The 26,891-nt window shown below is 44.5% G+C and overlaps 1 protein-coding gene across 1 annotated transcript in view; it reads right to left on the bottom strand.

The window, feature by feature from the left end:
* The window catches only part of SLC23A1 (solute carrier family 23 member 1), a 684,016-nt gene that overhangs the window by 193,558 nt on the left and 463,567 nt on the right, over nt 1–26,891 (bottom strand). Inside the window, exon 8 of the mRNA XM_089660642.1 lies at nt 21,584–21,731. Within this exon, the coding sequence (XP_089516768.1) occupies nt 21,584–21,731 (148 nt within the window). The remainder of the gene's footprint in view (nt 1–21,583; nt 21,732–26,891) is intronic.

The raw sequence follows: 26,891 nt of genomic DNA, 5'->3' as shown, positions 1-26,891 counted from the left end.
CTTAGTTCTATTGATTCTGTTTTTGTTTCTTATCCTTTATAATTATTTCTGTAATGATTTTACATATTTTGAAGGTCTAGATAATATATATTTTGACAGCTGAATCTAAATATAAAGGTTCGCAATTAAAAAAAAATAAAAATAACGGCGTGGGGTCCCCCCTTCCAGCCATATCAAGCCCTTCGGGTCTGGTATGAAAATTAAAATTAAAAATTTAAAAAAAATGGCGTGGGGTCCCCCCCCAAATTTATACCAGACCCTTATCCGAGCATGCAGCCCGGCAGGTCAGGAAAGGGAGGGGATGAGCGAGCGCCCCCCCCTCCTGAACCATACCAGGCCACATGCCCTCAACATGAGGGGGTGCTTTGGGGCAGGGGGGCTCCCCCCAAAGCACCTTTTCCCCATGTTGATGGGGACAAGGGCCTCTTCCCCACAACCCTGGACGGTGGTTGTGGGGGTCTGCGGGCGGGGGGTTATCAGAATCTAGAAGCCCCCTTTAACAAGGGGGCCCCCAGATCCCGCCCCGCCTACGTGAATGAGTATGGGGTACATAGTACCACTACTAATTCACAAAAAAACAAAAAGTGTAGTGTAAAAAAACACTGGACACTGTCTTTGACAAGTCCTTTAATAAAAGAAAAATCTAAAAATCCTTTGTATTGGGATACATAGAACAGATAGATACATCTGAATTGGCAACATAGTACAACATTTGTGCCACATTTGAGATATCTGGCTAGTTACACTGACCTTGCCCAGGGACTTAGGGTTGATTCACACCACAGAAATACAGGCTGGATTAGTGTTACAGCTCCATGGATGAGTGGTTATCACTGCTGCCTCATAGTGCTAGGGTTGTCGGTTTGAATCCCAACCACGGCAATGAAGTTGCATGATCTTCCTGGGTGGCTAGCCTAACATAGATGTGCTGGTGGCAGCATCTTTGCTTTCTGTCTAAATGATCTCTAGAATGTGAATTAGAATGAGGCCTTGTCTGTTCAAACACCTTGAATGTTGCACCTTATGTGAATGTCAAATGATGGGGTGAGATAAGGGCCTGGACTAATGATTGGTTTGATAATGCTGGTTTGCATTGCACCCCTTTTGGGAAGGGTTTGTCAAGCCAAGAGCTAAGAGAGAGAGAAAAGGATTTAAGAAAAAAAATTAATAAAATAATGGCATGGAGTCCCCCCCCCCCCCAATTCCATAACGGACCCTTATCCGAGCATGCAGATACCGTTGCCTTCAAAGATTTATTTCGTTTGTTAAATTGCCTGCTTGGTTCACACTAGATGCAATATATAATTGTGCTTTTTGTTGGCAATTTCACCATGTTTTCTGAAGATTTACCAATGAGTTATTGCATTTTCAATGCTGTTTTGCATTGCGATTTCTATTGTAGTCTATATGTGAAATCGCTACAAAATGCAGAAAAAGTTAGACAAGAACTACTTTTGAAATTGTGCTGCAGCAAATCGCGTATGTTAAGACTCTCACATCCACATTCATTAGATCCGATGTCAGGTACAATTTCAATTCCCAAATCGCACCTGAAATCGTGCACCCTGGATGCAACTTGGCAAGCAATTTGCATACCCTGCGACTTGCAAATTGCATGCCAAATTGCACCCGATGTGATGGGGGCTAACACCACAGTCACATCTAATCCGATTTGGAAATTGGTCAACTTACAGTGAAGTCGCACAATTTCAAAATCAGTTTGGATGTGAATGGAGCCAATAGTGGGCAATAGGGTGCGACCTGGCCTACGATTTTCAAGTCGAATGGCATGCATATTGCATGCCAAATTGCACCCGATGTGACCGGAGGCCACCCCAGTCACATCAAAGCAGATTTTGAAGTGGTGCAACTTACACTACGGTCACATCATGTGACTTACAGTGAAGTTGCATGATTTCAAAGTCGAGGGAAAATGCTGATTTAAAGTGCGATTTGCAAGACATCGGACATAGATCTCTCTGCAAATCGCATGAAAAATAGTGTATTCATTACTTTAGAAGCACACCAATATGAACGCTCTAACATTGAGTGCGACTTGGCATGTGATTTGCATGACATGCGACTTGCAAATCGTATGCCAAGTCGCACCCTATTGTCTGCTATTATTAGAGCGGTCACATAGGTGCGTTTCCGACACTGATTTCTAAAGTAGTACATGTACTACTTTTGTGGCGATTTGCATAGATATGTGTCAGTAATTTTCACTGTAAGTCGCACGATTTCTAAACCGGCTTTGATGTGACCGGGGTGTAAGGCATTTTTATGTTTGATTTCCTGAGTGTTTTTCTGATTTATGGGACATCCCGGATACTAGCAAAAGTGAATTGACATTTTCAATATTGCATGCGAGGTGTGGTTATGTGACTGCCTTAACTCATGCGATAATCTGGAGTAAATTGTGCCCATAATGCCAATAAATATTGCCAGTGGGGTTCCCCTTCACATCCCTTTTCAATGTTCTGTTGTATGCTGCACAGGTACACTTCACTGTGGCTTTCTTTCTGACTCTGATTTGTGGGGCCTGTATATCAAGGGTTAACGCAGGTGGGAAAAGGATTAATCAGGTGCAAACACTTTCTCTGACCAAATGAATGACAGTGGTGGGTGTGGCCTATGTTATATAAAAAGTTGCAGTAGTGGGTGATTTTTGCCTTGGAAGAGGCCAGGTTATTTTCTGCAAGTCCTTGTCTGTGGTGGTTTGGAGAGTAAGATATATTGTGCTGAATTGCCCCAGACCACGCTGTGTTTTGATGTGGGCTGTAAATGTTTTGCATTTTTTTCCTTCTAAGGTGTGTTTGTGTATTATTGTACAATGATTGTGTGTGTTGTGAGGCGCTAGAGCAGCTGTCATACTGGAAATACGTCATGACATTTGTGGAAGGACTTTCGCGCCCACGCGGAAGTGGTAGTTGGGAGTGTTAGTGGATGGGAGTGTAGTTAGGAGAGTTTAGTAATTTGCAAGTCTATTTTTTAGCTTTGTGAATTGTTCTTTTGTGGAATTCCAGACCACATCTGGACATGGCGAGATCGATGTTCTCGACCAAAGAGCTGATCCTCATTTGCAGGGGAAACATTACTAATTATTGTATTTTCAGTTGAAAACATGTCCAATTCCTAGATACATTGAGGTACATAGCAGAAGTTCAAGGTATTCCATAGAAGAAGTTATTGTTCTTCCTAACTATACAGGTGGCACAGACACAAGCATACACCCAGGGCCACTGTTAGATATCACGGGGCCCCGTACAGCATACCTGACTACCCCCCACCGCCAGAGAAAATATCCAAATTATATTTATGGCAAAAATACACTAAAAACATTATTAATTGACATAATCCAAACCATATTCCTGTGAAATCTAAATGATAAAACTGTACTGAGTTCATAAATAAAACTGAGTGTGTAATTGAGGTCTTGGGGCTCATTCACATCGGTGCTGTGGCCTGTAGAGTGTGAATCAGTGGTTTGTTTTTGTGGCTGTCGCCGTTTGCAGACAACCTATGTTACACTATGGAAATGCTGCAGGTCCTAATTTGACAAGCATATGGGTGCAGGTGTACAGCCCTGAACACAGACAGTGATCATTCAGGGCCACTTCCCCACGCCTTCACACCTGTGTTCATACAGCTGCTTTGTCCCCATAGTGTAACAGGTGGCTCCAGCCACATGAACAACCCACTCATTCATGCTGTACAGGCCAGAGGACCTGTGCAGATGTGGCATTTTTTACTTTTTTTCCTCTGCTCATTAATTTCAATGGGCTGCCTAATGTGTGGGAACATGCAAAAATACTGCAGGCATATTATTTTAAAAGTGTGTTGCACCTAACCGCACAGTAGTGTGGTGCCATGCGGTTTGGTGGCTGTGAATGCGTCTGTGTTTACTAGATGTGTGGAGGTGCAATTAAGTTTTCATCATGGTACCTGCACACATCTGCAGAGGGCATTGCATTTCTTTGCTGGAAAAAATGTGCTCTTGCATGCGTTTCTGCACCACAAATGATGTGAACAAGTCCTATGGGCCAGTTCACACTATAGAAACACAGTCTAGATATATTCCAGATGTGTTTTTGCAATGCGCTTTTTTGATGCATGTTTAGCATGTTCCAGAGCATTTTGGATGCGTTTTTGATGTGTTCCAGTGCATTTTGGATGCAATTTTGACGTGTTTCAGTGCATTTTGGATGCGTTTTTGGTGTGTTCCATTGCATTTTGGATGCATTTTTTACATGTTACAGTGCATTTTGGATGCGTTTTTTATGTGTTCCAGTGCATTTTGGATGCGTTTTTGGTGTGTTCCAGTGCATTTACGATACGTATTTGACGTGTTCCAGTGCATTTTTTTATGCATTCTAGTAAATTTTTTCCCCTCTCTTTTTCTTCAATTTAATTAGGGACATATGTGTTTTAGTGCGTTCCAGGGTGTTTTACTACATACCAGTACAGTTCTATGCATAAACAATGTAGCCTGTTCGACTTTTTTGGCAGCACCTGCAACGCACTGGAACTGCAAGCACTGATATTAACTATGACATTAACAACCATATAACCTTCTTTCTATGCGTTTTGGATTCCAAAAAAGCAACTGAAACACATGTAGTGTGAACTGGCCCTAAAGGTTATTATAGGTAAGGGAACTGGACTGACCAGGAATTGTGAATTCAGTCAGACTAATGGTGAGATACAATCAGGAATCATATAATAATGCGAGATCTGAGCTGTAGGTGATAGGAAATGAGACACATTAACTTGATCAGTATATAAATACTTAAATAAAAAAGAGTGGGGCGGTGATACATATGGAACAGGTGATGACAGGTTGTGGTGGGGGAGGGGGTCAAGTTGTATAAGCAGAGAGGTTTAAGGGCTCATTCACAATTGATTTTATTTCTAACTCTTGCCAAACGGCCCTATAGCATTTGACAGGTGTTTGGAAAGCGTTTTTAACGCTCCTCAAATGCTCCCCAAACACCCTAAGCGTGGTTTTGAGGCATGTGATAAGCGTTTACCAAGCGTTAAAACTGCACCACAAATGTCTGTAATGAAGTTAAATGGTATTAACGCTCCAAAAATGTCTCGCAACTGCGTCGCAACCGCACCGCAAACATCTGCCAGGCACTTGAGGAGCGGCACCATAGACTTGAATGGGAGGCTTCAACTCCTGACTCGACATGAGGTGCCAGTTTTGCCATGACACAATGCTAACGCTTCAGTGTGAACAGCACTGTGTGCTGCCATGTGCAGAATTTTCATAGGCATTTGAGAAGCGTAAAAAACGCTTCTCAACCTCCTGTCTGACGCCTGCTGACACAGCTAGTGTGAACGTAGCCTTAGAGAAGATAAACAAAGTTGTAATGAAATATAAACAGAAGAAAAATTGAAAGTTTCAAACTGGCCAAAAGAACAGGACGCAGGTAAGATTCACTCCCTTTCTACTTTCTAGTCAGTAGCCAAATTCTTAATTGATTGATCCATATTCCTGGCACTGACAGAACCCTGGAAATTGATCTCCATATTTTGGGCATTCACAAATGTCAAGGAGCTTACAATCTAAGACCAGAAACTCAGACATATACTAGGCCCAATTAAACTAACAGCATGTCTTTGGAGTGTTGGCAGAAACACACCCATGCAGAGAAAGCATGCAAATTGGGATGCAGACAGGTGCAGCCATGACTGGGATTAGAACCCATGACCCAAGTGCTGTAAATTCTGAGTTCTAACCACTAAGGAGACAGAGCTGGAATGTAGATGTAAGGGACCGCCCGGCGGTACTACTAGCACTCCACTGAATAGGCGTCCCCAGCGCACGGAGTCTAAGTCCCAGGGTGCTTGTTCACCAGGGCCCCTGATGGTGGGGATGGACTTGGAGCTCCCTGAGACCAGGTCGTGACTACCGGGTGCGTCCGTCAGTGGTAGTAGTATGCGCAAGGGGCTCCCACGGGGAAGAGTCTGATGTGAGGAGGTCAGAAGACCCCACTGCACGGGATGGATGGATGGATGAGCAGGGTCAGACGGGCCGGGTCGGTAACAGAGAGGGCGGCAAGGTACAAGGCAGCGGGCATAGAATGGTCGGGTCACACGCCAGGTCAGCAACAGCAGGTCAAATCCAATAGGGGGCATTCAGGAGAGAGGTCAGGCAAAGCAAGGGTCAGAACAGGAGAAAACAGCAAGGTCAGGTACAATCCGGGTCAATAACTTACAGGGTACAGGTTCACAGGATTCAGAATGCAGGAAAGACCAGAAGGCACTGAATGACAGCTCAGGGTCGTTTAAATATCCCGCCCTGCGCTGCCATTGGTGCCCAGCGGGCGGCCGCGGCTTCTACTGCGCATGCGCGAACTCGAACGCCGCGGCCGGCCCGGAACCAGTGCTCGAGTCCCTGCGCCGGGCGGCATACTGCGCCTGCGCCGGGACCAACGCGGCGGGGATCGAGGGGATCCCTGACATTGCCCCCCCCCTACGGGCAACCTCCGGATGCCCACCCGATCTCTCCACCACGGGTGATCGCGAAAGAACCTCCGGACAAGTCTGGGTGCATGGACATTATGGGCTGGTTCCCAAGAATTGTCCTCAGGACCATAGCCCTTCCATTTGATAAGGAATTGGGTCTGGCCTCCCCTCCTTCGACACTTCAGGATAGTTTCAACCTCAAATTCTTCTTCTCCTTTGACCGTTACCGCTTCCGGGGGTCTAGATTCCCGGTCAGGGAAGGCGTCTGGGACCACAGGCTTCAGAAGGGATACATGAAAGACCGGGTGGATCTTGAGCGTGTCAGGGAGGGCGAGTTCATAGGCTACTTCGTTAACCATCCGTTTAATGCAGAAGGGGCCTATGAATTTGGGTCCCAATTTCTTTGACGGGCAAAGCATCTTTAGATTGGACGTCGCCAGCCAAACCTTCTCCCCAGGCCGCAATACCAGATCTCCTCTCCGTTTCCTGTTGAATGCTTTCCTGTAGTTTTCCTGGGCCCGACTGATGGCCACTTGAAGCTTCTTATTGTTCGCAGCGAAGAACGTTACCACATCTTGTGTTGCTGGTACTGGGCATTCCGACACCAAATCCGGGAGGAAGACTGGGTGAAAGCCATAGTTGGCGAAGAACGGGGACTGCCCTGTTGCTGAGTGGCGGGCGTTGTTATACGCAAATTCTGCTAAAGGAAGAAGTGGCAGCCAGTCATCTTGAGTAAGCGAGGTATAGCATCTTAAATATTGCTCTAAGGTCTGATTGGTCCTTTCGGTTTGACCGTTAGTTTGAGGGTGGAACGCAGAAGAGAGAGATAATTTGATGTCCAGGGCTTTGCACAGTGCTCTCCAGAATCTGGACGTGAACTGGACCCCTCGGTCCGAGACAATGTCTTCGGGGACCCCATGCAACCTGACTACCTCACGAATGAAGACTCGCGCGGTCTCGGCCGCCGAGGGGGTCTTCTTCAACGGGATGAAGTGGGCCATCTTGGACAAGCGGTCCACGACTACCAGGATTGCCGTGTGGTCTCGGGATGGCGGAAGCTCGACTATAAAGTCCAGTGAGATCTTTTGCCAAGGCCGTTCAGGAATAGGTAAGGGTCGCAGCAGACCCCAAACCTTGTTTCTTGAGGGCTTGTTCTTCTGGCAGGTGACACAGGACCTGACATAGCCCTTACAATCTTTAGCCATGTCTGGCCACCAGAATGAGCGTCGGAGAAGTTCCAGGGTCTTTTCTGGGCCAAAGTGCCCCGCCATTGGGTGGTCGTGGCAATGCCCCAAGACCAGGGTTCGAGCTTCTTCCGGCACCACAATTCGATCTTCCCTCCATAGGAGTCCCCCCTTGTTCTGGAGCGGCCCTCCGCCTGGGGTAGAGAAGTTTGTGGATGCCTCCATTAGCCTGGAACGAAGGTCCGACTGAAGGACCAAGAAGTTACCCGAGGACAGGATGGTGTCAGGTACTGGGGTCTCTTTGGCGTCTTCGTACATCCGTGATAACGCATCCGGCTTAGTGTTCTTTGATCCCGGCCGGTACGTAATATGGAAGTTGAATCTTGAAAAGAATAGTGCCCATCTCGCCTGTCGCGGGCGTAGACGCTTGGCAGTTCTCAGATACTCTAAGTTCTTATGGTCAGTAAATATTAAGATGGGGTGCACCGCACCTTCCAGCAGGTACCTCCATTCCTCTAACGCCGTTTTGATCGCTAGTAGCTCACGGTCACCGATATCATAGTTCCTCTCCGCTGGGGTCAGCTTCCGTGAGAAGAACGCTACCGGGTGGAGCAGTTCCTTGGTGCCTTTTCGTTGGGAGAGGATGGAGCCTACCGCATTCTCCGATGCATCTACCTCCAAGATGTAGGGCAGAGCGGCGTCTGGGTGACCCAAAATGGGTGCCGAAGTGAACAGTTTCTTTAAGGCTTCGAAAGCTCCCTGCGCTTCTGGTGTCCATCTGAATCGGGTTCCCAGCTTGGTTAGCTGAGTAATGGGGGAGACCAGACCCGAGAAGTTCTTGATGAACTTCCGGTAAAAATTTGCAAAGCCGATGAATCGCTGGACGCCTTTCCTGTCTGTGGGTTCAGGCCAATCCAGTATTGCAGCGACCTTCTGGGGATCCATCGCGACCCCCGCGGTGGAGATAATCAGGCCCAAGAAGGCAATGCTGGATTGTTCAAAACAACATTTTTCTGCCTTGGCGTACAACCCATGCTGCCGCAACCGCCCCAATACTTTTGCTACATGTATTCTGTGTTCCCCCAGAGACGGGGAAAAAATCAGAATGTCGTCTAAATAAACGATCACAAAGACATCCAGAAAGTCCCTAAAAATATCATTTACAAAATGTTGAAATGTGGCCGGAGCATTACACAACCCGAACGGCATGACCAGATATTCAAAATGACCGAAGCGGGTGCGGAAGGCCGTCTTCCACTCGTCCCCCTCCCTTATGCGAATCAAGTTGTACGCCCCCCTCAGATCCAGCTTGGTAAAAACTACTGCTGACTTTAAACTTTGGAACAGCTCAGGTACTAACGGTAGTGGGTAACGGTTTTTTATCGTGACCCTGTTCAATTCCCTGTAATCGATACATGGCCTTAAGGTTTTGTCCTTCTTTTCAACAAAGAAGATTCCCGCCCCCGCCGGTGAAGTGGAGTGGCGGATGAACCCCTTCTGGAGGCTGTCCTCGATATATTCCTTTAGGGCCCCCAATTCGGGCTCTGAAAGGGGGAAGATTCGCCCAAAAGGAATTTCTGAGCCGGGTAACAGGTCAATGGGGCAGTCATAAGGGCGGTGGGGGGGTAGAGTATCAGCTCCCCGTTTGCTGAACACATCTAGAAACCCATGGTAGGCCGCAGGGATTACTTGTTTTAATTCAGCTTCCCCCTCAGAGCACAGGAGGATTTGGGGGGTCCCCGGGCCCGAAGTGCGGCAGTATATTCGACAGTATGGGGAAGGGAACGTGATTACTCCGGTCTCCCAGTCAATCTGGGGGTTATGGGCCCGTAACCATGGGAGCCCCAGAATGACTGGGAAGAGGGGTGAAGCTATAGCATCCAGGCGGAGGAGTTCCTGGTGCTGGCCGGCAATGACAGTGGTGATGGAGGGGGTTTCCTGGTTCACTACCCCCGATTTTATTCGGGAACCGTCGGCCAAATAAATATTGAACCCCTTCTGTTTCAAGTGAAGGGGAATACCCTGCTGGTGAGCAAAATTAATATCCACGAAGCAGCTGCATGCCCCAGAGTCAATTATGGCCGATACTTCCACGGTCCTTTCTGGAAGCTGAAAGGAAAGGGGCACCACTAAGTATTGGGATGGACCAACATTGCCAAGGGATAAGGAAGAAGAGGTGCACTTACTCAGTTTCTGCGGGCAGGAACGCGCCATATGACCAGCTTCTCCACAATAGAGGCACAGGTTCTGGGATCGTCTGCGCAGATGTTCCTCTGGGGATAGTTTAGGCCGTGCCAGGCCGAGCTGCATGGGTTCGGGGTTGTCTCCAGGTGGCCGGTTTTGGATGACTGGCCTAGGTGTTTGACTGGGACCCTGAAATGATCCCCAGGGATTTCCGTGACCCTGGCCGGACCTCTCAAACCTGCGTTCCCGCAGTCTACGGTCAATTTTAATGGTCAGTGCTATTAGGTCCTCTAAAGTCTCAGGTACCTCCACCCGGGCGAGCTCGTCTTTCAGGCCGTCTGATAGGCCAACACGGAACTGATGCAGGAGTGCGAACTCGTTCCAGCGAGTATCCCCCATCCACCGCCTAAATTCAGATGCGTACTCCTCCGCCGCTCGGCGGCCTTGCCGGAGTGTGTACAGAGTAGCTTCAGCAGAAGCTGCCCGCTGCGGGTCATCATAAAGGATGGCCATAGCATCAAAAAAACTGTCAACCGAACCAAGGTGAGGGTCATTTTTTCCCCGTAATCGATGGGCCCAGTCTTGGGGTTCACCCTGCAGGAGGGATATGACGAACCCCACCTTCACGGATTCAGTCACGAAGGTTCGGGGTTGTAGCTCAAAATAGAGGAGGCAGGACTCGCGGAATGATCTGAACCGAGTGCGGTCCCCGTGGAAACGTTCTGGTAAGGGTACTCGGGGGTCGGCCGCCGGGAGTGGTGCGGATGCCCCAGACACCAGCACAGGGACTGCTACAGCTGGAGGTGTGGGGACCGCGGCCTGTGGGGCAGGAACGGATATAGTGCAGGCCTGGAATTGAGTTTCAATCTGCTGACATCTATCCTGCAGGGCCGATACGGCCTGTGTCAAATTGGATAGGTGCCTGCAGATCTCCTCCAGCGGCGAGGGACCTCCTCTAGACTCAGTCATGGCCTTCTGGTACTGTAAGGGACCGCCCGGCGGTACTACTAGCACTCCACTGAATAGGCGTCCCCAGCGCACGGAGTCTAAGTCCCAGGGTGCTTGTTCACCAGGGCCCCTGATGGTGGGGATGGACTTGGAGCTCCCTGAGACCAGGTCGTGACTACCGGGTGCGTCCGTCAGTGGTAGTAGTATGCGCAAGGGGCTCCCACGGGGAAGAGTCTGATGTGAGGAGGTCAGAAGACCCCACTGCACGGGATGGATGGATGGATGAGCAGGGTCAGACGGGCCGGGTCGGTAACAGAGAGGGCGGCAAGGTACAAGGCAGCGGGCATAGAATGGTCGGGTCACACGCCAGGTCAGCAACAGCAGGTCAAATCCAATAGGGGGCATTCAGGAGAGAGGTCAGGCAAAGCAAGGGTCAGAACAGGAGAAAACAGCAAGGTCAGGTACAATCCGGGTCAATAACTTACAGGGTACAGGTTCACAGGATTCAGAATGCAGGAAAGACCAGAAGGCACTGAATGACAGCTCAGGGTCGTTTAAATATCCCGCCCTGCGCTGCCATTGGTGCCCAGCGGGCGCCGCGGCCGGCCCGGAACCAGTGCTCGAGTCCCTGCGCCGGGCGGCATACTGCGCCTGCGCCGGGACCAACGCGGCGGGGATCGAGGGGATCCCTGACAGTAGAATAGTTACATTGTTTAAAAATAATGATAAAGCGAGCGCTGGTAAAATTATATAGACTACTAAAATGGTATTACACAAGATAAATATAAATATAGGTACAGATATGAAGGTAGCAGCTAGCACTCAGGGTATTGGCAACAGTCCCAGAATAGAAATATGTTAAAGTAATAGTGCAGCGCTATAAATGCATGTTATCATTATTATTATTCTACAGGATTTATATAGCGCCAACAGTTTGCTCGGCGCTTTACAATATAACGGGAGACAATACAGTTCAATACAAAAGGGAAAGGAGGGCCCTGCTCCTTGGAGTTTACAATCTAGGAAGGAGGGGCTAGTGGTACAAAAGGTAGTAACTGTAAGGGATGAACTGGTTGGTTATTGTTAATGTTTTGAATTTTATCCGTTGGGCAATAGGAAGCCAGTGGAGGGATTGGCAGAGAGGGGTGGCAGATACAGAACGGTTAGTAAGGTGGATGAGTCTGGCAGCAGCGTTCATGATAGACTGAAGAGGGGATAACCTGCGATTCGTTAGGCCAATGAGGAGGGAGTTACAATAGTCAAGGCGAGATATAACAAGGGAGTAAATAAGTTGCTTAGTGGTTTCCGAGGTTAGGAACGGGCGGATCTTGGAGATGTTGTGGAGGTGAAGTCTACAAGATTTGGACAGGGATTGGATTTGGGGCTGAAAGGACAGATGGGAGTCTAGGATTACACCTAGTACCCTGACATGAGGGGTGGGAATGATGATTGTGTTATTGATCTTGATGGAGAAGTCAGGGGAGGGGGCACGGGCTGGGGGGGATACTAAGAGCTCAGTTTTGGAAAGACTGAGGTTGAGGAAGTGGAGTGACATCCATGCCGATATGTCGCTTAGTAGGTTAGTAATGTGAGAGGAGACTGAAGGGGTGAGGTGAGGGGAAGAAAGATAGATTTGTGTGTCATCAGCATAGAGATGGTACTTAAAGCCATGGGAGTTTATCAAGTGACCAAGGGAGGAGGTGTAGATGGAGAAGAGAAGGGGTCCAAGGACAGAACCTTGAGGGACCCCTACAGAAAGAAGGAGTGAAGAGGAGAAGGCAGCGTTATAGGTAACGCTGAAGAAGCGCTGCTATAGGTAGGAGGAGAACCAGGAGTGAGTGAGTGAAAGCCAGACTGTAAAGGGTCAAGAATGTTGTCGGTGAGGTGGGAGCTCAGGCGATTGTAGACCAAGCGTTCTAGGAGTTTAAAGGTAAATGGCAGCAGGGAGATGGGTCTTAAGTTGTTCATGTTGGCGGGGTCCAGGGAGGGCTTTTTAAGTATGGGAGTGATGTGCACATGCTTTAGAGGGGAGAGGAAGGCACCAGTAGAGAGGGAAAGATTGAAGATGTGAGTGAGGGAGCATAGGATGGAAGAAGAGGGTGACCGTAGTAGTTGTGAGGGGACAGGATCCAGGGGGCAGGTAGTGAGATGGGCTTCTGAGAAAACCTTATTGACCTCTTCGGTAGTAGCAAGGTCAAAAGAGGAAAGTGTTGAGGGATAAGGTATGCTAAGTGGGATGGATGTCTGTGCAGTGGCGATGCCCTTACGAATTGCGTCAATCTTGTTTTTGAAATGATTTGCAATCTCATGAGCAGTGAGTGAGGTACTAGGTGGAGGTGGAGAAAGTAGAGAGTTAAAAGTAGAGAAGAGACAACAAGGACTGGATGACAAGGTATTAATAAGAGTGACAAAGTAGGCTTGTTTGGCAGCATGGAGGGAGGAATTGTATGTTAAGAAAGCAGATTTATATAGGGTGAATGCTTGCTGCGATTTGGTTTTATGCCACAATCGCTCCAGCGCTCGACTATGTCGTTTAAGATTTTTGGTGTCGTCAGTCTGCCAAGGTTGTAATGGTCTGGGCCTGAAGCTTCGTGTTGTTGGAGGAGCAAGTGAGTCTAATGTGGATGAAAGCGAATTGTTATAGACAGCAGTGGCCAGGTCAGGTCAGGACAGGGGAGAGATTCTGTCATAGAGTTGGTCAGTTGCACAGTGGAAAGGAGCAGGGTTCAAATTGTGAAGGTTTCTGCGGGTATTTGTTTGATACTTGGAGGGATAGGTGTTTGAAGATGAGGAGACTGTGAAGGAGATGAGATTGTGATCAGAGAGAGGTTGCAGGGAGTGCAAAGATGGGAGAAAATAAGGTCTAATGTATTCACATTAGACTGTATACATTGTGCTAATGCAAAAGATGAGGCTATGTTGAAGAGTTTGGATTTAGCCGGGTTGTTCACATTAATAGGGATGTTAAAATCTCCGAGAATGATAGTGGGTAGTTCAGAGGAAAGAAAGTAGGGTAGCCAGGCGAAGAAATCTTCAAGAAAGCAGGACAACCAGACCCCAATCATAAACGCATGTAAAATAAAAAAAGTGCAAATAAGTGCAATAATGATGTAAACTGCTAAATGGTGCTAAAAAAAGTTCATATAATCATTTCTGAATATTGGAATGTCCTTCGTGTGAGAGTACCAACTCAGAGAGTGCCTATGAATGGCACGTGTGGTTTATCCGTGACGAACAGTAGTGCATGAACTCGTGAAAGGTAATCCACCCTTGGGACGTGTGTACACTCACCAGAACAAAAGTATTAATGCGCATTGGTTATACACATCACACATCTGGGGGTGCAGCAGTATGCTGGCAGTTATGGGTTAGTCATCCAGCTCCATCCATCTATCCATCAGGGTGGGTGCCAAAATGGTCCTGAGTAGGATTTAGCTCAGCCACAGGAGCCAGAAAGGTGCTTAATAGTGTAGTACTTTATTATAATTATATGCTTCGGCATATATATTTTATATTTGTTGGCACATTTCATATGTGCGCACCATTAGAAGTGGGTGGATTGAGGGAGGTTTCTAATGGTGGGCATACCACCACACACTTTTCCTTATAAAGTTGTTTTATTGAGTTTATGTTTTATTGTTAACCATTGTTGATTTCTTTGCAGGAACGTCAAACTGCAGCACTGACCTGTTTATTCTGACAGCAACAGTGTCTTGCTTTCAGAATAGACATAAGTAGGTGTGTGCAGTGCTGTCGGATGAGATTTTTCATCCGCAGTTAAAAAAAAGAGAATATATACCAAAGCATGGGGGCCTGGGGTGGCCAGTGGGTGGATGGCCCCCATGCTTCGGCATATATATTTTATATTTGTTGGCACATTTCATATGTGCCCACCATTAGAAGTGGGTGGATTGAGGGAGGTTTCTAATGGTGGGCATACCACACACTTTTTCTGGGAGAGATTTCTTCTCTTTTTTTCATTCAGCCCACAGGCTGCATAAAGAAAAAAAGAACATAGCATATACACCCAACAAGGACCAGTGACGTACTGGTACATCACTGGACTTTGAATGGTTATACCAGGGTGATGCCTGCAGCTGCAGGCATCATCCTGGTATCATTTTTTTCAGCCGGCAATGGGCTTTCATGTAAAAGCATTCCTAGTGGTTAATTAGCTGCAGAATTGCCTTTACAAGCAGCGGGAGAAAATGCCCCCCCCTCCCCCTCCCTGAGATAGCATTAAAAGTGATTAAAAAAAAAAAAAATTAAAGGGACAGTGTAAAAATAATTAAATAAATCAGATAAAAAAAAAAAAAAAAAAGGACCCTCGCCCATCCGCGCACGCGCACACCTGCGGTCGTGACGTTGACCCTTTGCCAGTATGGAAACAGCGATTGCACCATGCATGTGAGGTATCGCCACGAACGTCAGATCAAGGGCAGTAATTATAGCTCTAGACCTCCTCTGTAAATCTAAAATGGTAGCTTGTAAAGGCTTTTAAAGCGTTGCCTATAGATATTAAAAATGTATGCAGTTTGTCGCCATTGCACAGGGCATGCGTAATTTTAAAGCATGTCATGTTTGGTATCTATTTACTCAGCATAGCATCATCTTTTTATTTCACATATTACTTACACAGCGATTTTTCAAACGCAATTTTTTGGAAAAATATACACTTTTTTTAATTTTAATGCACAAAAACACAATATATTGGCCAATTATTTGGTATCATACCAAATAATTGGCCAATATATTGTGTTTTTGTGCATTAAAATTAAAAAAAGTGTATATTTTTCAAAAAAATTGCGTTTGAAAAATTGCTGTGTAAGTAATATGTGAGATAAAAAATTGCACCACCCACCATTTTATTTACTAGGGTGTCTGCTCTAAAAAAATATATAATGTTTGGGGGTTCACTTTAATTTCCTAGCAAAAATACAGATTTTTTTAATGTGAACAAAAAGTGTCAGAAAAGGCTTGGTGGTTAGAAGAGTGAGTGATGTGTGGCATAAACCTCTAATGCTGGGCATAAAATGCCCCCACCCCTCAAAATGACCCCTTTTTGGAAAGTAGACACCCCAAACTATTTGCTGAGAGGCATGTTGAATCAATAGAAGAATTTATTTTTTTACCACAAGTTTTTGGAAAATGAAGAAAGAAAATAAAAATATATTTTTTCTTTTATTTTTTATATTTCAAAACCTTGTGAGAAAAAATGAGATCTGCAAAATACTTACCATGCCTCTTTTTAAATTCCTTGGAGTGTCTACTTTCCAAAAAGGGGTCATTTGGGGGGGGGTTTGGTGCTATCCTGGCATTACAGGGCCTCCAAAACTGTGATAGGTAGTGGGGAAGTGAAATGAAGAAGTTACACACCTTCAGGCTTTCAAAGTGCTCATTTGATTTCAGGCTCCTGTATGTGGCTAGGCTCCCAAAAAGTGTCACACGTGTGGTATCCTCATACTCAGTAGAAGTAGCAGAATGTATTTTGGGGTATAATTCCACATATACCCATGGCTTGTGCAAGAAATAAATCATTTAAATTACAATTTTGTGCAAAAAAAACAAAAAAAAAAGTTTTTGTCATTTTCCAGAAACTTGTGGAAAAAAAATAAATCTTCCATGGACACAATGGGGTTTATTTACTAAAGCTGGAGAGTCCAAAATCAGACTCACTTCTGCATAGAAACCAATCAGCTTCCAGGTTTCATTGCCAAAGCTTTATTGAACAAGCTGAGGTTAGAAGCTGATTGGTTTCTATGCAGAAGGGAGTCTGATTTTGGACTCTCCAGCTTTAGTAAATAAACCCCAATATGTCTCTCAGCAGATAGCTTAGGGTGTCTGTTTTCCGAAAAGGGGTCATTTCGGGGTGTTTGTTCTATCCTGGTATTTTAGCACCTCAAGAGATGTGATGGGCGGTCAGAAAGTAAAAGCTGTGTAAATTTCAAATTATCTATAACATAGTTTGTAGACGCTATAACTTTCACACAAAGCAATCAATATACACTTATTGGGATTTTTTTTACCAAAAACATGTAGCAGAATACATTTTGGCTTAAATTTATGACTAACTTTGAGTTTACAATATATTTTTTATAGCTGAAAGTAGAAAAAATTGTTTTTTTTTTCAAGATTTTCGTGTTTTTTTTGTTTATAGCGCCAAAAATAAAAAGCGCACAGGTGATCAAATACCACCAAAAGAAAGCTCTATTTGTGTGAAAAAAAGGACGTAAATTTTGTTTGGGTACAGCATTGCATGACCGCCCAATTATCATTTGAATTAGTGCAGCGCTGTATAGCAAAAAAAGGCATAAATTACAGTATCTATACCATAGTTTGTAGACGCTATAACGTTCACACAAAGCAATCAATATACACTTATTGGGATTTTTTTTACCAAAAGCATGTAGCAGAATACATTTTGGCTTAAATTTATGACTAACTTTGAGTTTACGATATATTTTTTATAGCTGAAAGTAGAAAAAATTGTTTTTTTTTCAAGATTTTCGTGTTTTTTTTGTTTATAGCGCCAAAAATAAAAAGCGCACAGGTGATCAAATACCACCAAAAGAAAGCTCTATTTGTGTGAAAAAAGGACGTAAATTTTGATTGGTTACAGTGTTGCATGACCGCGCAATTATCATTTGAATTAGTGCAGCGCTGTATAGCAAAAAAAGGCATAAATTACAGTAATCTATACCATAGTTTGTAGACGCTATAACGTTCACACAAAGCAATCAATATACACTTATTGGGATTTTTTTTACCAAAAACATGTAGCAGAATACATTTTGGCTTAAATTTATGACTAACTTTGAGTTTACGATATATTTTTTATAGCTGAAAGTAGAAAATATTGTTTTTTTTCAAAATTTTCGTGTTTTTTTTGTTTATAGCGCAGAAAATAAAAAGCGCACAGGTGATAAAATACCACCAAAAGAAAGCTCTATTTGTGTGAAGAAAAGGACGTAAATTTCGTTTGGGTACAGCATTGCATGACCGCGCAATTATCATTTGAATTAGTGCAGCGCCAAACAGCAAAAAAAGGCCTGGTCATTAAGGGGGGTAAATCCTCTGGGGCTCAAGTGGTTAATTACAGCCAACTTTTTCGGGAACCAATTACTATTTTGACCAATTTACCATTATCAACATGTGATTTCTTTCCTATATGAATGATACAACGGCTATGTGCTGTTTGTCCGATTAGGGTGATTATTATTGTGTTTCTCTGGGACAGAACAAGGGGCTGGGTATTTTGGACATACAGATACGCTATAAAGAAATCTTTTTACCTTTTAGACACTTTAATCGCAGTGGCCTTTGATGATTATTGTGGTCTTTCAAACACAGTAAGATTCTGACAGTCAACCTCTTCTGTGCCCCAAGAGGGTTAGTATTAGTAATCTACTGGCCTAAACTTCAACTTCATACTTCATTTCCCTCTATATACAAACATACTTAATTTCCCTTGCACAGGTGTGGAACTCCTTTACTTCCTGATGTGGTTCGCCTGATGACCTTCTGCAGGCCCAGTACCAGGTCTGTCCCTCTTTTTGGATTCATGAAGAGGGGTGTTTGGAAACAAACCTTTTTTAATTGCTCTGGGTTGTTACTCAGTATCTCGTTAAGTGGATGGTAATTTTCCCCAAGTGTAGTTTGGTTCTATATGTTAATATATAATGGTTTTGCACTAACATGTATGTATTTTCTAGTTCAGACAATTCCTGATCCCCTTGAGGAAGATTGTAAAGCTGTATATTGAAACGTGTTGGGGGTTTTCATAGAGATGAACTCATATATGAAATTCTTTTGTAAAAAATGGTCATATGTTTTTTGCCGAACAGGGTGTCTCTGCAATAATGGGATTTTTCTTTATGTATCAGAGCTCATATTTTAAGTATTTTCTATGATTGGTGTACAAATAAATATGTAATCTCTTTTAATACCATTTTGTGTTTTTTTTCTTGAAATACTTATGCTGCAGTAAAAAGTCCAAGGGGAATTCTTTCCTCGTGGTTGTTTTCAGCTTTGTATAATAGAAGTTTTAATAAAATATACTAGACTACATACCTTCTGGGCTCTGTGGTGTGAGCTCCTTTCCATCTAGGACTTCTGAATAGGTGAACTGGAACTACTACGCTGGCTATGATACATGTACTTGTACTCTAGCCCTCTGGTGAGTGTAGATGGGTGGATGAGTGCACACTGCTGGTGACACGGTGAAGATTTTTTGTCCTTTCGCTTTGCACTGTTTTAGACACTATATGAATTTGGACATGCACTTCATTGATTGGACTATTTGTTACTGCCGTTTGATTATTATTTGTAGTATTGGTCCATATGTGATGTATGGATTGATATTTCATTTAGGAATTGATTATAACAATTGGGAGTGATTTTCTTTGCACATTCATCATGTATTGATGATTTTGCATGTATAAGGTAATTTTATTCAGTATGATTTAGCGCTGCACTTTTCTTTCCTCTGTACTCTGCTATAAGGTTCGTGTGTCACCTCTTTGGTGCTAGCAGCTTTCTTTCAAAAGCGCTCACTGACATTTTTTGGTAATTTTCATAGACACTCCACTGAGCGTTCAGCTTCCGGTATTTGCAACAAGGTACAAAAGGAGAAGACTCGATGATACAAGATGGGTTTACAGTGCCATGGGATTTTCCGTTGGTCATTGTCTTCCTGTGTCCTTGATTATGAAGGTGCTTCTGAAAATTTGGACAGTGCTTTCCACCTGCCAAGGAGGCCTTGGTTTTTGCTGCTCCTCTAGATGTCATCAGCACCACCAATCCAATTTCTGATCAAATGAGATCTTTTATGCCAATGTCAATGGCAGCACCCCAATCCAATGAGATTACTTTTAACAGCCTGGCTATTGAATTGGCCAAACTAGAGGTGCAGTAAGTTTCATTCGAGGTGGTTCAGACTTTAGTGAAGGCCAAGAGATCATCAATGATACATAAGAGAGGATATGAAGGAGGATATAAATACTGTATAATAATAATAATGAAGGAAGTTTGTATTGTTTGCTCAGCAAATTATTTCTCTCCTGTGTCCCCAGCTTTAGCCAATATCCTGGACATTTTTACAATCAGTGCTAGAGGTTGTTCTGGCATATAACATTAAATTTCAGATCTCTGCTTTATCCGCAGGATACAGATGGGCGGAAGAGCCATTGAGCAGATGCTTCATGCAGGCGATAATCCATATACGACTCCCAAGAGAATCATTTTACCTTTCATAGGACTTAGGATTGATTCTGAAATCACTGATGCTGGCACCCTATGCTCCAGTAGCTTCATTTCCATTGAGGTTCCTCATGATAAACTAGTTCTTCTGATAGCAATTGCTTCAGACAGAAGGATGTTGCAGATTGCAGCACTTTCCTGCAAAGATCCCTTTTGTGTCTATTTATCAGACATAGGGATACTACATCTATCTCCGAAGCTCAATTCTAAACTGGTATCCAGTTTCCAGGAACTTTCGCACAAGAGTCACTAAGCAGGGAGACTTCAGTTCCTTACACATGGTCAAGTTATTAACAGTGTACTTGCAAAGGTCTAAAGACGGGAGAAAAGTGTGTAAATAGGCCAGGAAAGGAAAATTACATTAAGTATCTGATAATATTCCGTTATATTTGTTTCACTTGTATGTTTCACCTGTATAATGCTTTATTAAGTGTGTGGCACTTTTAATGGATATGGTATTATGAGAAGCGCTTCACCTGTTTGGTATTTTGTCTAATTTACATATTGGAGGTGGACTGCTGGCCGGAGACCTGTGAACAGCCCCTAACTGTGGAGTGAAATAAACTGCTCTTGCCGATCTGTTAGTTAAGAAAGGCATGTACAGCATATTTGGTGAGTGATTTTCCTATTGGGAATGGGTTACGGCACAAGGAGTGTTTGAATTAAGAAGGAGAATAAATAGTGCTCTGCACATGGAACACTTCCTTAAAGTGGAGTTCACTCACACTGTAAAAAAATAAAGTCAGCAGCTACAAAAATTGTATATGCTGACTTTTAAAAAACAGCCACTCACCTGTCCCACGATCCCACGGTGTTCTCCCCGCAGCCCATTTCAACAGCCGTCTGGTGTTCCAGGTGCCGGCATCTTCAGTGTGGGCCACCCGGCTATGACAGCTTGCGGCTTCACAGCCGGGTGCCCACTGTGCATGCTTGAGTACTGCTGAGCTTCTTGAATGGCTCCATAGTCCTCTGGGACCTGTCACGTGACCCCGAAGACTACAAGGAGGGAGGGTAGGAGGACAACTTCCGCTTCCGATCGCCTATACGATCACAGCAGAAGTGGGAGCGGGTACCTGTCAAATTCAGGTACCCGCTCCCCCCCCCCCACTCGCCAAAGGTGCCTATCCTTAATGGGGAGCGGGGGACCAGTCTTTAAAGCGGAACTTCCCCTTTTGGGTGGAGCTCTGCCTTAAGAACTGGATGTGATGTGTTGGATTCACTTTTTTGATTTATGAATTGAAATGTTTTTTCATTTTATTTGGGCATACAGTACTTATGAATCTGCACTGAATATTAGATATGTTGAGGTTAATGACATAGGATTAAGTAACTATACACTTTTTTTTTTATATGCGCAAGATGAATATTGCAATTCATAAAATATATTTATTGCTTTAACATATTTACTGCAGCAGTAGGTGGTGTTTATTTTGGTAAATAGGAATAATGTTGATTTTGGAAACAGGTGATTTTTTTTTTAGAGAGAAAAATAAAACTTTTTTTATTGCTTTTCGTGTGAAGTGGTGGAATTATACCTGTTGATCGCATGAACAGGTGGAGGAGGAGCTCCTGATAATCTAGCACAGGCATAGTAGTCCCCAATAGATTCAATGATTCCAGCCAGTGTAGCACTAAACATACCTAGAACACCAGCAATGGTAATTGAAGGCAATCCCCACTGACCTAGAAAACACAAGATAAGCATTAAATTTGTTATTAGCGACAGTAACAGAATAAATAATTTATCAGAAAAAAAATGTGACTTAATTCAGCTGAGGCATACTATATGTAAATATTCCATAGCTTTGGCAGTCATTAAATCAGCTACAGAAATATATACCATAGCTGGCACTAAAGACCAAGCTATGGCAATTATTATTATTATTATTTTTAGTGTGTTTTGTGCCAGCAATTTGCAGACCTTTATAATTATTCATCTAAACAGTAAAATGTTAAGCCAAAAAAAAACTTCAGTAAACATATATATTAGAAGTGGTGAAATAAATCAAGTTTATTTTAAAAGATTACCATATTATTGGTGATTTATATTATATATCTCATGTAAAGGACACTGGGAATGTGTCCTGGATTGCAGGTACCTTTCCCTAATACAATATTTAGGTTGTGGTCCCTTTATGGGGGACAGTTGTAGAGACATTGCAGTCATTGCTTCAGCACAAAGAAATGAGGGTGTGCCATGTTGCCCCCCTGGACCTGACTGAGGGGTGGTTTGAATGTGACCTTTGGGTGAACCAGCTTTGTGGCCGAGAGCTTTTGGGCTAACACTTGTGGGTACCAGGGTACCAGGGTAGCTGGGGAGGTGGGTCCGGTAGCAAGAACCCTGAGGGTGGTGTGCATAAAAGGGGACACGGGAACACCAAGGAGCACCCAACTTGAAGTTGGGGTGGTACCTGACCATGATGTTAATATTGGAAGCGACTGGCCTCTATTTGTTGAACTTTGGGACTACATGAGCCAAGGACTCACGTAGTCCTGCTCTGTTCCGTCAGGGGTGTGCGGGAAATGGAACCTGACGTGAAGAGGCTGGCAGGCCTGGTAACAGGGACAGATCCGTGCGGGATGGATCGTCAGGGTAACGTAAGGTGTAGTCAGGCAGACCAGGTCAGCAACGTGCGGGCAGCGAGGTACCGGAGGAGCAGGAAGAGAATGGTCAGGGTCACGAGCCGGGTTCAGCAACTAACGGGCAGTGCGGTACAGAGGATTAGGCAGAAGAATGGTCAGGTCAAGCAGGAGACAATCAGCAGGGTCAAGATCAAAGCAAAGGTCGGCAACAGGAAGCTTCACAGGATCAGATAACAGGAACAGGACAAATAAAGATCAAATGGCAATTGACATACCTCCTGTCCCGTTTAAATAGCGCGCCCTGACCTGTCATTGGTACCAGGCGCGTGTCCGCGATCGCGTATGTGCGGCCGTCGCGATTGCCCAGGTCCCGTAGGCTAGAGTGTGTCAGTGTTCTGCGCATGCACCACCCGGCGCATTGCGGCAGAACAACCGGCCCCTGACAGATGTGCTGCGGTTTACCTTCACTGCAGGCGCAGCACAGTGCATCTGTGACGTTCCTGGGTTAGCTGCACTTTGCCATAGACTTCTATTTTATCCTGCAGGTGTGGTGCACTTTCTGAAAGTGCACCAAACCCACAGGATAAAATAGATATCTATGGCTAAACACAGCAAACCCACAGGAAAGCTGCAGGTACATTGCACTGCACCTGAGGTGTGGGTAAACCTCAGCACATCAGTGTGAAATCAGCCTTATACTAATATGCCCAATGTACAGTATATTTACTATCGCTGTTCTCTAGCTGGTCTAAAACCGCTCTTGACTTAAAGGGATGCTTTTTAGACACTAATGCTTTACATTGCTGAGGAGAGATGTGGGGTCTTAAAGAGGACCTGTCATTAATTATCAAAAAAGCATTGATCTCATGCTTTAAAAAAAAAAAAAAAAAAAAAAAAGGAAAGGCCTTGTTTACAAGGCACTGGAACCGGCAGTGACATCGCTCCGGTCCTCCAAGAGATTAGTAGAGGCCATTGTTCGGTGGTTTTTCAGCTAATGCGGAGGACTACCGAGCGGCACCGGGTGGCGGCAGCGGTGGGCGGCGAGGGGGCAGCAGCAGCTGGTGGCTGTGTTATTTTCGGCACCTGTATCGGTGCTTATTTTCAGATCGGCCAATGGCCGATAGGGGTGCTTTTGGCCGAAACGTTTTGGCCACCAAAATTTTGGTTCACCCCTAACAGAAATCATTGAGAGCAAAGAATCACTGGTATCTTGGGTAGCTTACCAAGGGCCCTAGATCTTGAAAAACTTCCTCTGGAACCCCTTAGCTTCATATGTGAGTTTATAAAGGGGTAAATTTTGATTTATCAATTTTTTTCCATACACCAATAAGGTGAGAATAAGGTGCGAATCCAATTTAGAACAATCACCTTCCTGGCACAACAAAGGAGAAGCTGAAGGAAATGCTTGGTCACCGAGGAGACATCTAAGTCTTCAAAGATATCAAGGAGGCAGCACTTACATACTTATTCTTAATAAGGTACTTTAAAAAAGGTATTTGGATGTGTAGCCTACTTATAAAAAGCAATATTTTGTTATTGTTGGGATACATACTGTGTAGATATATATATATATATATATATATATATATATTCAAAAAGTTTCTGCAGTTTTTTTAAACTCTGTTATATACAGTATATAAAAGTGCGGCAACTTTTTGAGATATATACACACACACACTATATTGCCAAAGTATTGGGACCCCCTCCAAATCATTAAATTCAGGTGTTTCAATCACCTCCATGGCCACAGGTATATAAAGTCAAGCACATAGGCATGCAGGCTCCTTCTACAAACATTTGTGAAAGGAGCTCAGTGAGGAGTTCCATGAAAGGAGCTCAGTGAATTCAAGCATGGTACTGTGATAGCTTGCCACTTGTGCAATAAGTCCATCCGTGAAATTCCCTTGTTACTAAATATTCCATGGTCAACTGTTAGTGGTATTATAACAAAGTGGAAGCAACTGGGAACAGCAGCAACTCAGCCACGAAGTGGTAGGCCACGTAAAATGACAGAGTGGGGTCAGCACATGCTGAAACACAAAGTGTGCAGAAGTTGCCAACTGTCTGCAGAGTCAATAGCTAAAAAACTCCAAACTTCAAGTGGCCTTCAGATTAGCACAACAATAGTGCGTAGAGAACTTCATGGAATGGGTTTCCATGGCCGAGCAGCTGCATCCAAGCCTTACATGACCAAGTGCAATGCAAAGCATCAGATGCAGTTGTGTAAAGCATGCCGCCACTGGACTCTAGAGCAGTGAAGGCGTACTCTCTGGAATGACAAAACACGTTTCTCTGTCTGGCAATCCGATGGACGTGTCTGGATTTAGCAGTTGCCAGGAGAACGGTACTTGCTTGACTGCATTGTGTAAAGTGCCAAGTGTAAAGTTTGGTGGAGGGGGATTATGGTGTGGGGTTGTTTTTCAGGGGTTGGCCTTGGCCCTTAGTTCCAGTGAAGGGAACTCTTAAGGCATCTGCATACCAAAACAATTTCATGCTCCCAACTTTGTGGGAACAGTTTGGGGAAGGCTCCTGCCTCTTTCAACATGACTGCGCCCCAGTGCACAAAGTCCATAAAGACATGGATGAGCGAGTTTGGGGTGGAGGAACTTGACTGGCTTGCACAGAGTCCTGACCTCAACCTCACCTTTGGGATGAATTAGAGCGGAGACTGCGAGCCAGGCTTTCTCATCCGACATCAGTGACTGACCTCACAAAGAATGGTCATCAATGGCCCATCAGTGCTGCCAATCAGTGCCCATAATTGCTGCATATCAGTGCAGCAGCATCAGTGCCGCCTATCCGTGTCACCTCATCAGTGCTTCCTATCCGTTCCACCTCATCAGTGCTGCCTATCTGTGCCCATCAGTGCTGCCTATCAGTGCAGCCTCATCAACGCACATCAGTGAAGGAGAAAATTACCTGTTTACAAAATTTTATAATAGAAACAAAAGAAACTTTTTTTTTCAAATTGTTTGACTTTTTTTGTTTATAGTGCAAAAAATAAAACACCCAGTGGCGATTAAATACCACCAAAAGAAGGCTCTGTGTGAAAAAATTGTAAAACATTTCTTATGGGTACAATTGTGCATGACCATGCAATTGTCATTCAAAGTGCGACAGCGCTGAAAGCTGAAAATTGGCCTGGGGAGGAAGGGGGTATAAGTGCCCAGTAGGCAAGTGGTTAAAGTTCATGCGTGTGTAAAAGGCAGGCGTCCCAATACTTTTGCCAGTATAGTGTGTATATACTGTATATATATATCTATGTATATATATAACTGCTCAAAAGAAATTAAAGGTACACTTTTTAATCAAGAGTATAGCATCAAGTCAATCAAACTCCTGGGATATTGATCTGGTCAGTAACGTAGCAGAGGGGGTTGTTAATCAGTTTCAGCTTCTTTGGTGTTAATGAAATTAACAACATGTGCACTAGATGGGCAACAATGAGATGACCCGCAAAACAGGAATATTTTTACAAGTGAAAGCCACTGACATTTTTTCCCTACTCCATCTTTTCTGACTGTTTTTCACTAGTTTTACATTTGACTAGAGTCAGTGTCACTACTGGTAACACGAGGTGATACCTGGACCCTACAGAGATTGCACAGGCAGTCCAAATCCTCCAGAATGGCACATCACGAGCATGGAGGAGTTTGCAGGAGACAGGCAGTTACTCTAGGAGAGCTGGGCAGGGCTGTAGAAGGTCCTTAACCCATTAGCAGGACCGGTATCTGCTCCTTTCTGCAAGGAGGAACAGGATGAGCACTGCCAGAGCCATACGAAATGACTTTAAGCAGGCCACTGGTGTGAATGTCTCAGACCAAACAATCAGAAACAGACTTCATGAGGGTGCCCTGTGCAAGGGTGCCTCGCCATTAGATTCCTTTTTTTTTCTCCTTGACGGGAAGTTTTGGGGGTTTTTTGCTGTTGAGCCATGCCCCGCTGACCTACATGAGACAGAACAAGCTTACAACTGTATGGGTTACTAGATGGTTCTTGGCATTATAAGAGTTCAAATTTGTGGTGGAACACAGACCTAAAGAGCAACACCAGAATACTGATGTACTCTCTTGGGTACACCATAGGGTGTTCAACCGTACCTCTGACACCTCCATGTCAAGACAGGGGGTAAGGTAAGGTACAGGAAACCAGAGATGGGTCCTGGAAGCCAGATATCTTTCTGTCAGGGCTGAGCTCCTGCTACTTAATAAGCAGCTTTTTTCTTTCAGTGCTCAGAAGCTGCTCAGCTGTCGGTTAACT

Source organism: Staurois parvus, unplaced genomic scaffold (assembly GCF_062004578.1).
Source record: "Staurois parvus isolate SC_StPar_1 unplaced genomic scaffold, SC_StPar_1.0 ptg001256l, whole genome shotgun sequence".
NCBI lineage: Eukaryota > Metazoa > Chordata > Amphibia > Anura > Ranidae > Staurois > Staurois parvus.
The sequence above is the reverse complement of the archived record's forward strand: the minus strand, read 5'-3'. Positions and strand labels throughout refer to the sequence as shown.